Here is a 13797-nt window from a genome sequence, read left to right on the forward strand (position 1 = left end):
TGAAACTGCTAATTTTCTGTGGGAAGGGTGAGGGGAACAAGAGGCAAGGGGGGCAACTAAACATAAGGCTTTTTAACTAAGAGGGTGGTAAAACACTGGAAGGGTTTGCCAAAATAGGCTGCAGTGCCTCAGTCCTTGTAGATACTCAGGGCCCAGTTGGATGTAGTCCTGAGCAACCTGCTGTAAGAAACCCTACATGAGCTGGACTGCCAGTCTCAGCTCATCTCTGATGCTGTGGCACTCTCACAGTAAGGCATAGGTTCATCCAAAACAGTTATACTGCTCAAATATTTCTTGAAAATTTGGCACAGCTTCCTTGGAAATGGGGTCTCATAAAGTAAATATTTTCTGGGTTTGTCAATACAGAGGGGAATACGTGATTCACCTAAAACCAATACTGCTAAAATTTAAAGTGCTGTCTGAGTAACCAGCAGTCACCTATAAGACCACGAGAATTCTCTACTTGTCATATGCTATTAGCTGCATTAAACGAATGGGATGGCCTCAGTGCAGGCAGCTCTGCTGATTTTGATTTGTTTAATTAGAGTTAGCTCCTTTCAAGATGGTTCTTTCCTTCTGACTAAATCTGGAGGATAAAATTAAGCATCAGTAAACTCAGTGGCAGAACTTCCACCAACTTAATTGGAATCAGGATTCCTTGCATGGTTGAAATACTCACAGCTTTTTAAAGTATTTTCTAATAGTGTTTTGCTTGGAAAAGATCTAGATGTTCATGAGGAATGTGGGTTCTGGTAAAGTGTGATAAATATTTTAGTCACCAGGAGAAAAATGCTGAAACTCTGAAATCTGTGCACAAATCCAGTTTTATTTCAGTTTTCTTCTTCATTAACTATACAGAATACTTTGGGAACTGGACATTAGCTGAACTAAGTATAATTAGTCTTGTTAAAAGCCAAATCTGTGCAATCAATTTTGAAAATCACTGTGCATGAAGCACTTCTCTGCTTCTATTTAAAACAAGATCCGAAAAATTAAATTGTAAAAAATAAAAATAAAATATGCACAAAACTATTGAGATGGCCTAGAGCATTAAAACATAAAAGACTTAATTAAACAAAAAGCTACTGTTAGTTGTATCTAGTGTACATAGGTACAAGTGACTGGAAGCTTAGAAGTTTATATAGTTACTAATTACATTGAGAGCATAAATACCCATAGATCTATTGAGAAGTGTCAGATGATGTTTAAAAATCCTATTTCCAATATTCTCAGTGTGATATCAAAAGTGCAGTTAAAAAGAGGCTAGAATTAGAAAACAAACTACTTAATTCTGACAGGAGCCTAAGACAAGGCATCTAACCTCTGAAGTAGTTTATGGCACTAGTGAGCTTAGTGTCCCATAATCGGCATTTGCTTGAGGAAACTGCGGGTGGCCTGGAAGCTTCCCTACTGTACTCTTCAATGTACAAGGTATCAAAATATATCTGGCTGTCGACCTTAGCCATGCAAGTCTTCTGTCCCTGGTTAAAGATTCAGCAGGTCTTATGCAAATGCATGCTGGTGCTTCTCAGTTGTTCTCCTGTGGCACTGCTGTTGCCTAAAAGGAAAGAGAGAGGTTGTTATTTCAGGGAAAGAGACAGTCACCACCTATTTCACAGTCTCATCATGGACCTTTGTTTCCAGAGTAGCTCAGGACCTTAAAATACTTACAGCATTTATTTTCAGTGCTTCTTGTCAGAGTTTTGTGAAAGGCAGTATGTGCCTGACAGAATCACTCTGTCCATGCCTCTGTGTGACCACAAGTAAGCCCAGGACAGAAGGGACTGCTGAGGAGTGCTTCCTCCTTCAGGCTGTGTTCTCTCCCAGATAGCCTACTCTACTTCATTTTGACAGAAACTGCTTTAATGTACAGCTTGGAAGACAGGTTGCAAAAAGATATACTACCTCCCCCCAGCAAAATTCCTGGCAGCAGGAACTGATGTGCTGAGACATGGAAGTCAACAAAATCAGTTGTACCTCAGTGAACTTTCCTATTGGTGTTCTCATGGTTTGTACCTGAATCGTGCAGTTACTTCCATGGGCAAGTCCTTTGACACACATACTATTTTTATTATCAGGCCTATATAACTTATTATGTATTTACTGGAGAGCTAGTTAATCAAGACTTAATCATGGCCAGAAGTCACTAGGGATTTACCTTTGTGTTTTACCCGCAAAATAATTAAGACAAAGAGGAAGCAATGAATATGCTTTAGTTAGGCAGATCTTCTCACTCATAAAAGATACACATTATACATTACACATTATACAATATATACATTACATTAGTCTCCTGGTATTTTTTAATTTAAAGCTCTCTGTCTTCCTCTATCCTTTTGTGATCTGGGAAGCAGAAGAAAATTTGCTTTTCCAGTCAGCTTTCCAGAAACCAAGTCACTGAGACTAGAAGAGTTTTGTAGAATGAAGTCATTTCAGGCGGTGACATGGCCCAGCCTTGCTACCACTTTCTCCCGTACTGGAATTCCATTTACAGGAACTCATGAAAGAGACCCAATGATTAGTATTTACCTCTTTTCTGTAAGCCAGATCCAGTTTCCCACAAAAGGTACAAACAGTGCCAGAGGGTTAAGATCAGAGCAGGAAAACAGTCCAAGTTAAAACATCTAGTCTCGCTTACTATCTTACATACTTCATATTCAATAAAGACTTAAAAAGAAAGCAAACACTAAATCCTTGCATTAATTTTGTTCAACATTTTTCCACAATAATTACTCTTTAAAATCTGAATTATAAATTCAAGTTTACTTTCTCAAAGACCTTTCAAACTCTGGAAGGTCAAAATTTGTGTTTCAGCTGTTCGGTAATGTGACAGGCTTCAAAGAAATAAATTACATTATACTTGTTAACTATATAAAACTTTAACTGGATCTTACTAAGGACTCACTCTAGGAAGCTCCTGAGCCCTGAATTTCTGGATTCAATGGAAGATGAAAGTGTTCAGTATCTAACAAAACAGTCTTTGAACCTCTGTGGCTGAACATCAGGAATCAGTCCTTTCTCCATATATAAGTAGTTGTATTTCCCAATGCATGGAATAGTGCTGAAAGGAATCCTATTAACCTCTCCCAGATGTCCTAGCTTGGTCACCCTAAAAATAACCTTAAGATTTCTTTCCTATCCAAATAAAATTTCGTGCCATTGCCCAAGAATGCAGACAAAAACCAGCCTCCTCTCCGTTTCAGAACAAGTCTTACTGTGCGAAAGCTGTGATTTTAAATAATTAAATTTATTAGAGAATTCTTTACTTTACAGTAAGCTACCAAATTTAAAACCTCTGACTTGAAATGTGATGCTTCACCTTTGGCAGAGCAATTTAGTCAGGAAATGTTACACCTGACTAAAGCTGTCCAAAACAACATAGCTACTTCACAGTTTTCCATTGGCTAGGTTGCATTTACCATCATTTGCCTGAAGATGCTTAGCTAGCAGCAAACTTCTCATTAATCCTCCTCTCTGCTCAGAACTGATCTCTCTCTGCTCAGAACTGATCTCCTGATGACGAAGAGGAGGTAAGCTACAAAGCAGGGAACTACACACAAGAGAAGTGCAAATCGACAAATCAAGCTGTACTTGGAAACAGGTTTTATGCTGGTTCTAAATGGTGCTCCCCCAGGAAGGGCAGAGCTGTCAGACATCCTGCCTGTCCTGGGGCACTGGGGTCCTGCCCTGTGCAGGCGAGAGGGTAGCCCCTGGCACTGTCCTTGCAGGGGCTCAGAGCCCACTTCTGGCTGAATAGCGTGTTATCTCATACTTACACAGACAGTCCTTTCCCCATACTGGCTGTAGAAAGTCATCGTGACTTTGTGCTTGTGTCCAGTCCTCTGATCGAAGGTGTTACAGGTGTCAAAGGGTGGGCTGTACAAGTGCAGGCTAACGGCAGTCTCTGTGTGGCTTATGTTCTCCACGCGGTGCAGGCCGATGGAGTCTACACCAGCCAGGGCATGGAACAAGAAACTGTATTAGCAGGAAGATCTAAGGAGACCTTAATTGCCTGGAAAAATGCTTTCTAAACTGAAAGTCATGAGCAGTTAGGCATGCCCGCACTTTTATGGGTAACAAGTAACTCACTACAGGGAATTTGACTCCTGTTCTCTAGCACAGATTTCTAAATATACTGATAATTCCAAATGAGTTACTGCCTTCCACAGTTCATACAATTTCTGGATTATCCATCACAGGATAAAGGCCAATAGGAATCCCAAGAAGCTTAAGGAAGACCATACTGTCAGTAATTTTCTAGCTCTCATTTCCAAGGGACTTCCAGTTCATTTACTACCCTAGGCAAGCTGTTGATACAGATGCTTCAGAAGCAGGAAGGTTTGTGTTTCTAAAAATTAGGAAGACATTTTATGGGGAAAAAGCCTTTGTATTGCTAATCCTTACCCAGGTAAGAAGAATATCAGTCACAGTAAGAATCAGCTGCATGCATTTGCGACAGGGACTTATGGACAGGGGTATAGTTGTCTTCTACTACAGGCATCTGTTTCCTAATTAATCCTCTCAGTTTATTGAGTTGGAGAACAATCTTTAAATTTGTTTGTTCTTTTGAATAAGGTGACAAATTAGTAGTGACTGCCATACTTCCAATCATAACCGAATAGTTAACATAAATGAAGACATAGCAAAACAAGGCACTGTATATTGTGTGGTCACTGCATTGGGGGAGTAGAAATCAAGCTATTACATAGAAATGTAAGGTATGAAAAATCACATCCATGAAACAAACCACGTCCGTTCTACACTGAAGTGGAGTTTTTGAGTTACTTAAAAGAGACTTTGAATTTAAGTTTATAATCATGCTTTAAAAACAACTCAGGCTTCTGTACTTGAATTTTTTATGTAATACCTAGGCCTATATTGTGCAACATAGGCATGATACCCTGAGAGTCATGAGTACACTCTGAACACTACATTTGAAAGGTAAGACCTAAGTGTTGTTAACATACTTTATTTATAGAGGATGCAGTGTGTGTGTGTGGGGGGGGAAGTCCTAAATCTGTGCTCATCATTGCAGAACCCAAATAAACAGAGTTTAGTGAGTTCTAACATTTAAATTAGAAGCATGCAATAGAAATGTGAAGACATTTACTACTGATGTAGTTATGGTGATCAACACACTGTCAGTATTTTCCTTCTGCTTGTTTAACACGTTATGTTTAAACCAAAACATCTGTTATGAAACATGGCAGAGATCCAAACTGCCTCAGAGAACTGAATATCAAACTTTAAAAACAACCAAGGAAGTTTTGGATCAGATGCACTCAGTGTGCAGTTGTTTGCACTGAAAAGAACTGCATAGGTAAGAAAACCTGATGGCATTTGAGAACCCCTGTCCCTGGAATGGGAACATCAGCAGATGTGTCAAGATCCTTTTTGTGTTTCCTGCCCTATTGATTTTGTGCCACTTAATGTGGCATACCTTCAACACAGGGCTGCAGAACACCAGCCTTTCTTCCCCAGTGCCTTACCCTGGCTAACTTCATAATCCAACATGAGGCTTCCTCCAACTGGGAAGTTCCCAAGCTCAGCCCCACCAGGTGTGTCCTCCAGTGTTTAACCCATGACATAAAAGGCAGATGACCCACTTTGCTGGTGTTTGACCTTTGTTCTGTCAAACTCATTGCTGTTCAGCATGATGTACAGTGTCTTTCATAGCACCAGAATACATTACACCCAGATGGCTACTCCAGGTTGACCTCCAGCATAAAACAGAGTGGTAATAGCTACAGATACATGTGATGGCGTGGATTTAGGAACTTAGGCAGTCTTACTGGTGGGGTCCTCGTCATTCTCAACACCTGTGTAATCAGACAATTTTTTGTAGATTGGGAATTTCAATTCTGCTGACACTGCACTTCAGCCCTACAGTCTTCTGTTGATTTGGACAAGAAGTAGCACTGAGAATGGGGGCCTCTGCTCATGGCTGATCCATTTATTTCATAGACAGGTTTTACATTATTGACATAGATTTTCCATGACTGTGCAAATTTTTTATTTCTTTGGAAAAAAAAAAAGCAAGGTGATTAAGCTATCTAAACTTTGGTTCTCTTATTTCTTAGAAAATACTATTCAAGGTCTTTGTTTACAAGCAGTTTCAGTCATTAGAAGTGTGGTGCTGAAAGGCTGATTTGTCTAGAGGAGATATCCAGCATATTAGAGAGTCAGGCAATTACTGCAATGTCTTAAGAGTAAGTTAAAAGAACATTTTTGTTGCGGTTGTTTTACTGAATCTAAATACAGGTTTGTGCAGAATCTAGAGAGTCACAATCTTAAACTGTTCAGAAAGTATCATACTGTTAAAGGTAGGAGACTAGAGAGCAGATGAACTCTTCTTTTAGGAATAGGACTCATGGTAGGTAGTTGTCAAAACAAGCTTAATAGCTTACCATTAATGTAGGCACATTGATTGTCCCTCAAAACCCGTTCAGATTTCTTAGTCATTTCACCATTCCCTTTTTTCTCAGGCCATTGAAACAGAGTCTCCTTTAGATTTCCCTGGAGGATCTTCATAAAGCAGTGTGAGTCAGTGTGATCATGGATGCTGCTATATATGTAAAAAGAATAACCAAACTCAGTGTGATATGCTTATTTAATTTCAGTACAACAAACAAGACAGATGACATAGCACACTGTACTTGGACAGAAGCCTTAGAATGAAATTCCATTGCACAGGAGTCATGCGTTAAGGTATGCCTACTTAAAACTGCTACTTTAGAAAGGTATTGAGATAAGCTCGCATACAGCAGGATTAGAAGAATAGATATTGATCAAACCAAGACTTTGACACAGAGAAATACAAAGAAAGTCTAGGGGAAGGAGGAGGTCAGAAAATTTCTTCAGAACACAAAAACTCTTCTGCACCAAGAAACAAAATGGTGCTTCCACCATGATTCCAGGCAGAGGCTGGTATAAACTTGCAAGTATACCTGATATTTGCTCCAAAAACATGAAGAAATGAGCTAATTCTGCTTAATTTCTATGGTCTCTTTACTACTGGGGTGCACAGGCATTGCTGAAGAAAAAAATGCGGTACTTCTCACTCTGATAGTATTAAGTACAACCAGCTACACTAACCTGTTTATTTTTCTGGCAAGACATGAAAAACCAACAGGATCTGATTTGTTTGCTTATTTGATCTGTCTTCTTGCTCTGAAGTGTGTTTTAATTACTGCATTTGGAGACTACATAAGGGCTAGATATGTAGTGTGGTTTTGGCTTTTTTTTTTTCTTTAAATATTGGACTGACTGTTATAGAAGTCAATGGGATTATGACAAAGGGAGAGCTCATCACTCATCAGGGGCAAGGGAGAAGGGGGAATTTGATCCTCCTGGAATGAGTTTCAATCAAAAACTTGGTACTTGTACATTACTGTTTCTGGTAAACAAACAATGGCATTTGTTACAAATTGAGATGCCAAGAGACCAGAGCTTGCTTCAGGCACAGAACAGTTTACAAATGCCACGTTGTCGTGGTCCTTCCACAGACCATGAGAAAATCTGATCCTTTTCATTTAGGAAGCAATAACAATTTATGGTCTCAGTCTAGCTCTAGCAAATTCTCATCCAACTCAAACACAGTTTGACACAAATTACAGGCTTTATGGGAATAGCCCAGAAGGAGTAGAGGTGGTGGGCTTGGTTCCTATATCACTCTGAGTATGACGATATGGCATCCCCTAAAGAATACTGTAAATGTTCAATTGCAGCAAACAAAAAAGTGTTCCAACATCTCCTTAGGTTTTCTATTTAGAGGTAAGAATATCCAGTGAAAACACACAAATTTTGTTGTTCCCTATTTTGCTTTAGCCAACACTCCATGAAAGACCCTCCTCACACTGTGTAGGACTACACAACCAAGTTACAGTCTGTGTACACAACTCAGGAGGCCACATCAGCAGTATGGTCTGTTTTGAAGAAGGAGATGAGATATATGAACCTGAAGAAAGCCAAGTATGACAGTGAAAGACATGGTGGATTTATATGTTTGCTAAAACCATAGTCTTTGAATACAAACCTGCCATGCCCTTCACCCCAGCACAAGATCATCAAGTTGAACTTTCCATTTCCATTGTCCACAAGATTTCTTGTGTACCTGAAATACAAAGTGTTTGCTTTTTAATGTACTGATATGCCTATAAAAGAAAAATTATACAAATAAGTTTATGAAAGAAGGTTGTGACATATGAAAATCCCTTTTCTTCTTTTGTTCTTGAAATCCAATTTTTATTTAGAAGAAAATGAAATTGTATTTCTAACTTTTTTTTTTTTGGTAAGCATTGTTTTTCTAGGAAGGAGAAAAAAGTAGATATCTAATATTTTAGAATTATATTTCTTTTGCATTACATAGATGACTGGAGTTTGGGAACTGTGAGTCTGAGACTAGAGTGGTAGACAGGATCAAATCAAAATAGTTATTGAATGAAGTCACTTCAGCAGCTGGCTTATAATTAGAAACAGAGGACTGCAATGAAACAAGAAAAATACATAGTTACATTCTTCTGCAGCTCCTTTTCCGATATTCTTGGCTTTCCTTCTGTTACACAGCACTCTTTTGTACAAAGCCAAAAAAACCAAAGAATGAAGATGTCAGGCTTCCTGTACATTGTCCTCTCACTCTGTTCCTGAAAGTTCCCTTTCTTGTACTGTAGCATTTTTGTGTGGATAAAGCACCTGTGAGGGAACTTCTGCCAGCATCTACTTCTAAACAAAGTTTATCATAGCAAAATTTCTTTAAAAAAAATCTTATGTTTGTTCCTTTTTTCTCTCCTGCAATCCTCCCCTGAGCTGCTGCTTATCTTGTTCTATTGAAAAGGTCACTGGATAAAGAACTGGGATCTTGCTCTATGCATTACTTTACACAGTGTGGCTCTTTTGATCTGGGGCTCATGCTTCCAGCTGATATGGTACAAGTAACCCCGTGGGACCTTCAAATTTCAATTTGGCTGTAGTCATGACTATTTGCTCTTTACTTTGCCAAGTAAAAAAAATATTTATGTGGATGATGGGACACCTCAGCCTCTCCTGAAAGATGCAAGCACACAGAAAGCGCACTGATGTCAGCTGAATGCTTTCAAATTAGCATCCCCATAAGACTACCTCTATTTTACTCACAACAAACTACTTCCAAAGCATAACATCTATGTCTGTACACTGCCTCTCACTGCATCCATAATCTGTGTATGTATCAGGTAGGTATATTTTTCCTAGGATGTCAGAACATAAGCAGTCATAAGTCATAAGTCATAAGAACATAAGAACATAAGTCAACATAAGTTGACTAAACTTTTCAAGTGATGTTATTTCTGTACAGAAGATCTGGCAGGCAATAAATAAATAAATAAATAAATAAATAAATAAATGGTTACCATGCATTCTTCTAATGCTAACACACTTTATTTTCCTGATGCTTAGTTTCCTATGTTCTGTTACAAATTTCATGATTTGTCCTGAATGGAGGATGGCCAAAACGAGGTGAAAGGAGGCTAAAGAAAAGTCAAGCCAGAATGATGCTTGCATAATAGCAGGGTTAAAAAGAAAAAGTTTTGGGGTGTGGGGTGTATGTTTGGCTTTTGGTTGTTGGATAGTTTTTTCTTTTTCTTTTTTGTTCCTTCTTTTTTTTTTTTTTAAGGAAACACTCGAATAAAATGCATTTATCTTGTCGTTTAAGACAGAGAAGTCAACAATGACAGGAATAAATCAGTTGTTAACAAAGCAGGAGCGAGTTAAAACCCTAATGTGTATTTTCCTTCCTACTGGCGAGCAGCAAAAAGTCTCGACCTGCACTACGCCGCAGAAGGACGAGACCGGAGCACAGGGAGCGGCGGCACAACCCCCTGGTAAGGCAGGACATGTAGCCACGGATACTCAACACCCGCTTTGCGCGGGTCACTGCGCCCCCTCCCCAGCATCCGCGCAACACCCGCGCCGCCGATGTGCTTCTCCTGGGCTCTTTCCTCCTCTTTAGTTATGTATATATTTATTCGTCTATTTTGGTTGCTCAGGCAAGCTTCTCTTTCTCCCTCGGGACATCCCCGCGGCCGGAGCGGCACCGCGCCCCGGCGGTGTCTGGGGCAGGACCCGGGCCGGGGCCGCCGGGCCGGGCCGGCGGGTGCCGTGCGGGGTCCGGTGCGGGCGGGTGCCGGTGCGGGGTCCCGGTGCCGCGCCCCCGTGCCGCCGGGGCCGCCATTGCGCCGCGGCCGCCCCGCCCGTCCCCGCCCCCGTCGCCTCCGGCTCTGGCTTGTGCCCCCCGGCCCCCGCCCGGGGGCCTCTGCCCTTCGCCCCCTCGGAGGCTGTCGGCTGGGGGGTCCGCCCTGCGTCACGCGTCCCGGTGCCGTTCGCGGCTCAGCCTCGCCGCCGCCACCGCTTGTGCGGCCGGGGGTCTCCGGTTCGTGCTGTTCTGTACCTGTATGTTCGAATTTGGCGTATTTCAGCCATCCTCGGGTTGCTCTCGTACGACTCCATCAGCGCCTGCCCACCTCCTCACGCTGACTTTATCTCGCGTAATATCTTGTGGAGATGCGACCAGCTCCTCCAGCTCTGCGCCTTCCACGTCTCGGTCTGCCCGGCTGCTCATCGCCGCCGCGTCGCTGCCGTGCCGCCGCAGCCGCTGCCCCTGCCCGGCCCCCGCCGCCTGCCTTTATGCGCCGGGGCACGGCGGGAGCCTACACCGCCCCGGGCGGGCGGCCCGTGGCCAGCCGCCCGTCCCCGGAGCGCGGCCGCGACCCCGGCGGGCGGGGGCAGCCAGGCGGCTGCCCGCGGTGCTGCCGAGCCGAGCGAGCGGGGAGGGAGCCTGGCGCTCCGGTGTCCCCGGCAGGAGGAACGGGAGAAAGAGCTGTCGCTGCCGGGCGGAAAGCATCTCTCCCTCTCCCTGCCAGGCCTCTTCATCCCTTCTCGACAAGGTCTGCGGCTTACAAAGCCTGCCGCTGCCTCCATTGCTTACACCACAGGTTGATTTGAAAAATACATCTAGGAGCTCTATTGAAAAGCAAAACAAGACACACAGCTATTTGAATGACACAGAAAATTGCTGCCGGAGGTTTCCCACAGAGAGCCTGCCCTTGAAAGCGCTGTTTCTTGAAAGCCAGGGCACTCTGAAATCACATTTAGAGCTGCCGTGACCACTAGCAGTCAGAGTGACATCTAGAAACAGGCCATGCTAAGACAACAGACGGTCCTTGCACTCCTCACTTTGTCAAACATATATACTGGCAGCAGAGCAAGCAGATGCCATGCCAGCCATCTTCCTTCCCACTTAATAGAATGTTAATTAGTCACGAATTCGGGCAACAGAATTCACTATACACTATAGAACTGTGTTTTAAGAAAATCCATCTTTTCTTTCTATAAAAAAAAAAAAGAAATAAAAAATAGTTCAGCTCTTTAGGTCTGCCTGATGATAGTGGAGCTGGAAGTAAGTAGATTGGTGGTGTGAGCTGCTGTAGCTCTGAGGCTTAAAGGTTCTCACAACACCGGCAGCTCATGATTTCCCTTAGAGTTACACTGAAGTAAATTTCTAGTGTGCCTGTTTTCCCTCCTCTTTCCCTGACCTGTATATGAAGTAGGTGTGACAAAAAGAAGGACCATTAATAGAGTAGATATAACATAAGAGGCTGGATGAATTTCTGGCTTCTCTGCAGTCAGGAATACTTTTCCAGTTTTAAATGGGGCTGGGATCTAGCACACTGAATATGACTGAATGTACTGAATAGGTCCACTGTCAGCTATCACTCAAGGACCCCTCCGGGCACACAGAAATCAGACCCCACCTTATAGGTGTGTGTGTGTGTGAGAGAGAGAGAGAGAGAGAAAGACAACTGTGATGATTTCAAGCAAATTTTTAAAGGTCTGAGAGAACCTAAGACTACCCAAAATCTCTGAAAAGCAACCAGGATACCCTGGCATTGATCTCAGCAGCTAATGTGTGGTTAAAGGAGGAAACATCCAGTCTTCCTGGGACAAATGCATGTAATGAAGAAATGCATCGCCTCCCTTGGTAACTTGTTCAAAGCCACAGTTAAAAATTATTCCTTTATTTCTTGGTGAAATTTGCCTCAAGTCTAATTTAGCTAGTGGTTGGTGGTGTCAAAACACTGTATTGGCAAGTAGCACCCTTTTTCAGTACTTGCCTGAGTAGTGCCATACAGCACCATTAAAACTGCTTTTTTTACCAAGAGTTAGAATTAGTGTGAAATATCCTATGTAATTTTTTTCAAAGGCAGAATTCATATTATTTTGGTGGTTGTCAGAAGCACCACCCAAAAGGAATAAAATGTCTTACAAGAGTAAGTTGTTGTAAGGATCACCAAAATGGGTTCTGAAATCAACCATGAGGTACATTTTTAAATATTTTTTTTTATTCTGATATTCTGGTGTAAATTATTTTTCAGGAGTTATAATATATCCCTGCTTATGTGCTTGGTGCTATTTCCCTGGTACATAGATCCAGGGGGAAAAAGAGAATTATGCCTCTGCTGTTAATCCCTGAAGCCTCAGTACTTCAATTCCTTTGCCACAACATTGATGGGATCATTAGTGATGCTGTCAAATACCACTTGTAAAAGCAAAAGGACATTTTATATCTTCTGCCGTTACAACTAAGGGAGCAGGCTGGATCTGCTTATTGCAGTTTCAAACTGATGCTGTTTATTACAGCTCATGTATACTTCTGTACTATTTGTCAAAGTTTTTTCCTTGATTACCAAAACATCAAATTTCTCTAGTAGTAACAGAAACTGTTATTTGCTCCTATTCAAAAGTGTTTAGATTTTCATTTTGAATCATTCAACATTACTTGTTGATTCTCAAAACTTCTATAGGAGTTGATTACTTGACTGCATGAACACCAAAAGGAACAATATTCATGTCTCTCCAGCTTTTGTTTTTGCTAATAACCTGTTGACAGAAATGGCTCAAGGATCTGAGCACATACAGCAGTCACTGAAAATTTAAAATAAGAAGAGAGCATTGTAATCCACACAGCATGGAACTTGTTTTCACATTATAAAGGAGTTTGTAGGATTTTATGCACTTTTATTGCTGGAAATCATATACTGTTAGCCCTGTAGAAATCAACTATTGCAGGTATTTCTTAACTGTCCTATTAAAACCTTGTCTTGGAAAATGGGAGTTTGGGCTTTAACTACAAAACCTTTGCTTTATGTACAAATGCCAAACCACCCCACCGTTACCCAGAAGACAGGTGTAAGCAGATCTAGCAATCATTGGGCTTGACATCTAACCCCAAGAGAGACTTCCCAGGTGAAGCACCCAAACACATACTGGCACATCATCTCCTATTGGAGAGGAGAAAAAACAGGTTTTTCTCATGCTTTATTGAGGAAAATCTTCAATTAAGATTGATGGAATTAATGAACCCTAGCATTAAAAACTTCGCACCATGTATTGGGCCCAAACATGTAGCTTGTGACTGAAGACTTTATTATACATCTTGTAATTCCAAACAAAAGTTGTGGGCTGGCTGAAGGTGGGATCCAAAGTCTCTGAACAACCAGACTCTTGCGGCAAGCAACTATGCCGTGTCTCTTTGGTCTGTTAGCCTGGCCAGATAACAGCACTTCAATCCAATAATGAGTATTTAAGTCTCCTCCTCCAGATAGAGTGGCTTTTACCCTTTTACTAAATCATTCCTTTATTTAGTCTCCATTCACCTAAGTTTTTTTATGATTGTAGGGACGGTTTTTTAAAGAGAAAATCTGGATCAGCCACTGTAGTGCAAGGTTTGGGGCCACATGACTCTGCGTAGTCACGATTCAATGT

The 13797-nt window shown here is 41.6% G+C and overlaps 1 protein-coding gene across 1 annotated transcript; it reads right to left on the reverse strand.

The window, feature by feature from the left end:
• Positions 1-806: 806 nt before the first annotated feature.
• CDO1 (cysteine dioxygenase type 1) lies at positions 807-10599 on the reverse strand. The gene is made up of 5 exons (XM_018086108.2): positions 10424-10599; positions 8036-8113; positions 6408-6565; positions 3777-3946; positions 807-1558 (listed from the first exon to the last, which is right to left on the reverse strand). The coding sequence occupies exons 1-5, from the start codon at positions 10480-10482 to the stop codon at positions 1529-1531; spliced, it is 495 nt and encodes a 164-aa protein (XP_017941597.2). The 5' UTR covers positions 10483-10599; the 3' UTR covers positions 807-1528.
• Positions 10600-13797: the final 3198 nt, after the last annotated feature.

Source organism: Manacus vitellinus, unplaced genomic scaffold (genome assembly GCF_001715985.3).
Source record: "Manacus vitellinus isolate BGI_N305 unplaced genomic scaffold, ASM171598v3 scaffold_9_pilon, whole genome shotgun sequence".
NCBI lineage: Eukaryota > Metazoa > Chordata > Aves > Passeriformes > Pipridae > Manacus > Manacus vitellinus.

Coding starts and splice junctions, on each gene's coding strand:
- CDO1 (XM_018086108.2), bottom strand. CDS start 10,482: ATGGAGTCGTACGAGAGCAACCCGAGGATGGCTGAAATACGCCAAATT. Junction 6,566..8,035: donor TGGGGTGAAGGGCATGGCAG/GTTTGTATTCAA, acceptor TTACATATATAG/CAGCATCCATGATCACACTG. Junction 1,559..3,776: donor ATGGGGAAAGGACTGTCTGT/GTAAGTATGAGA, acceptor CTTTCCTTTTAG/GCAACAGCAGTGCCACAGGA.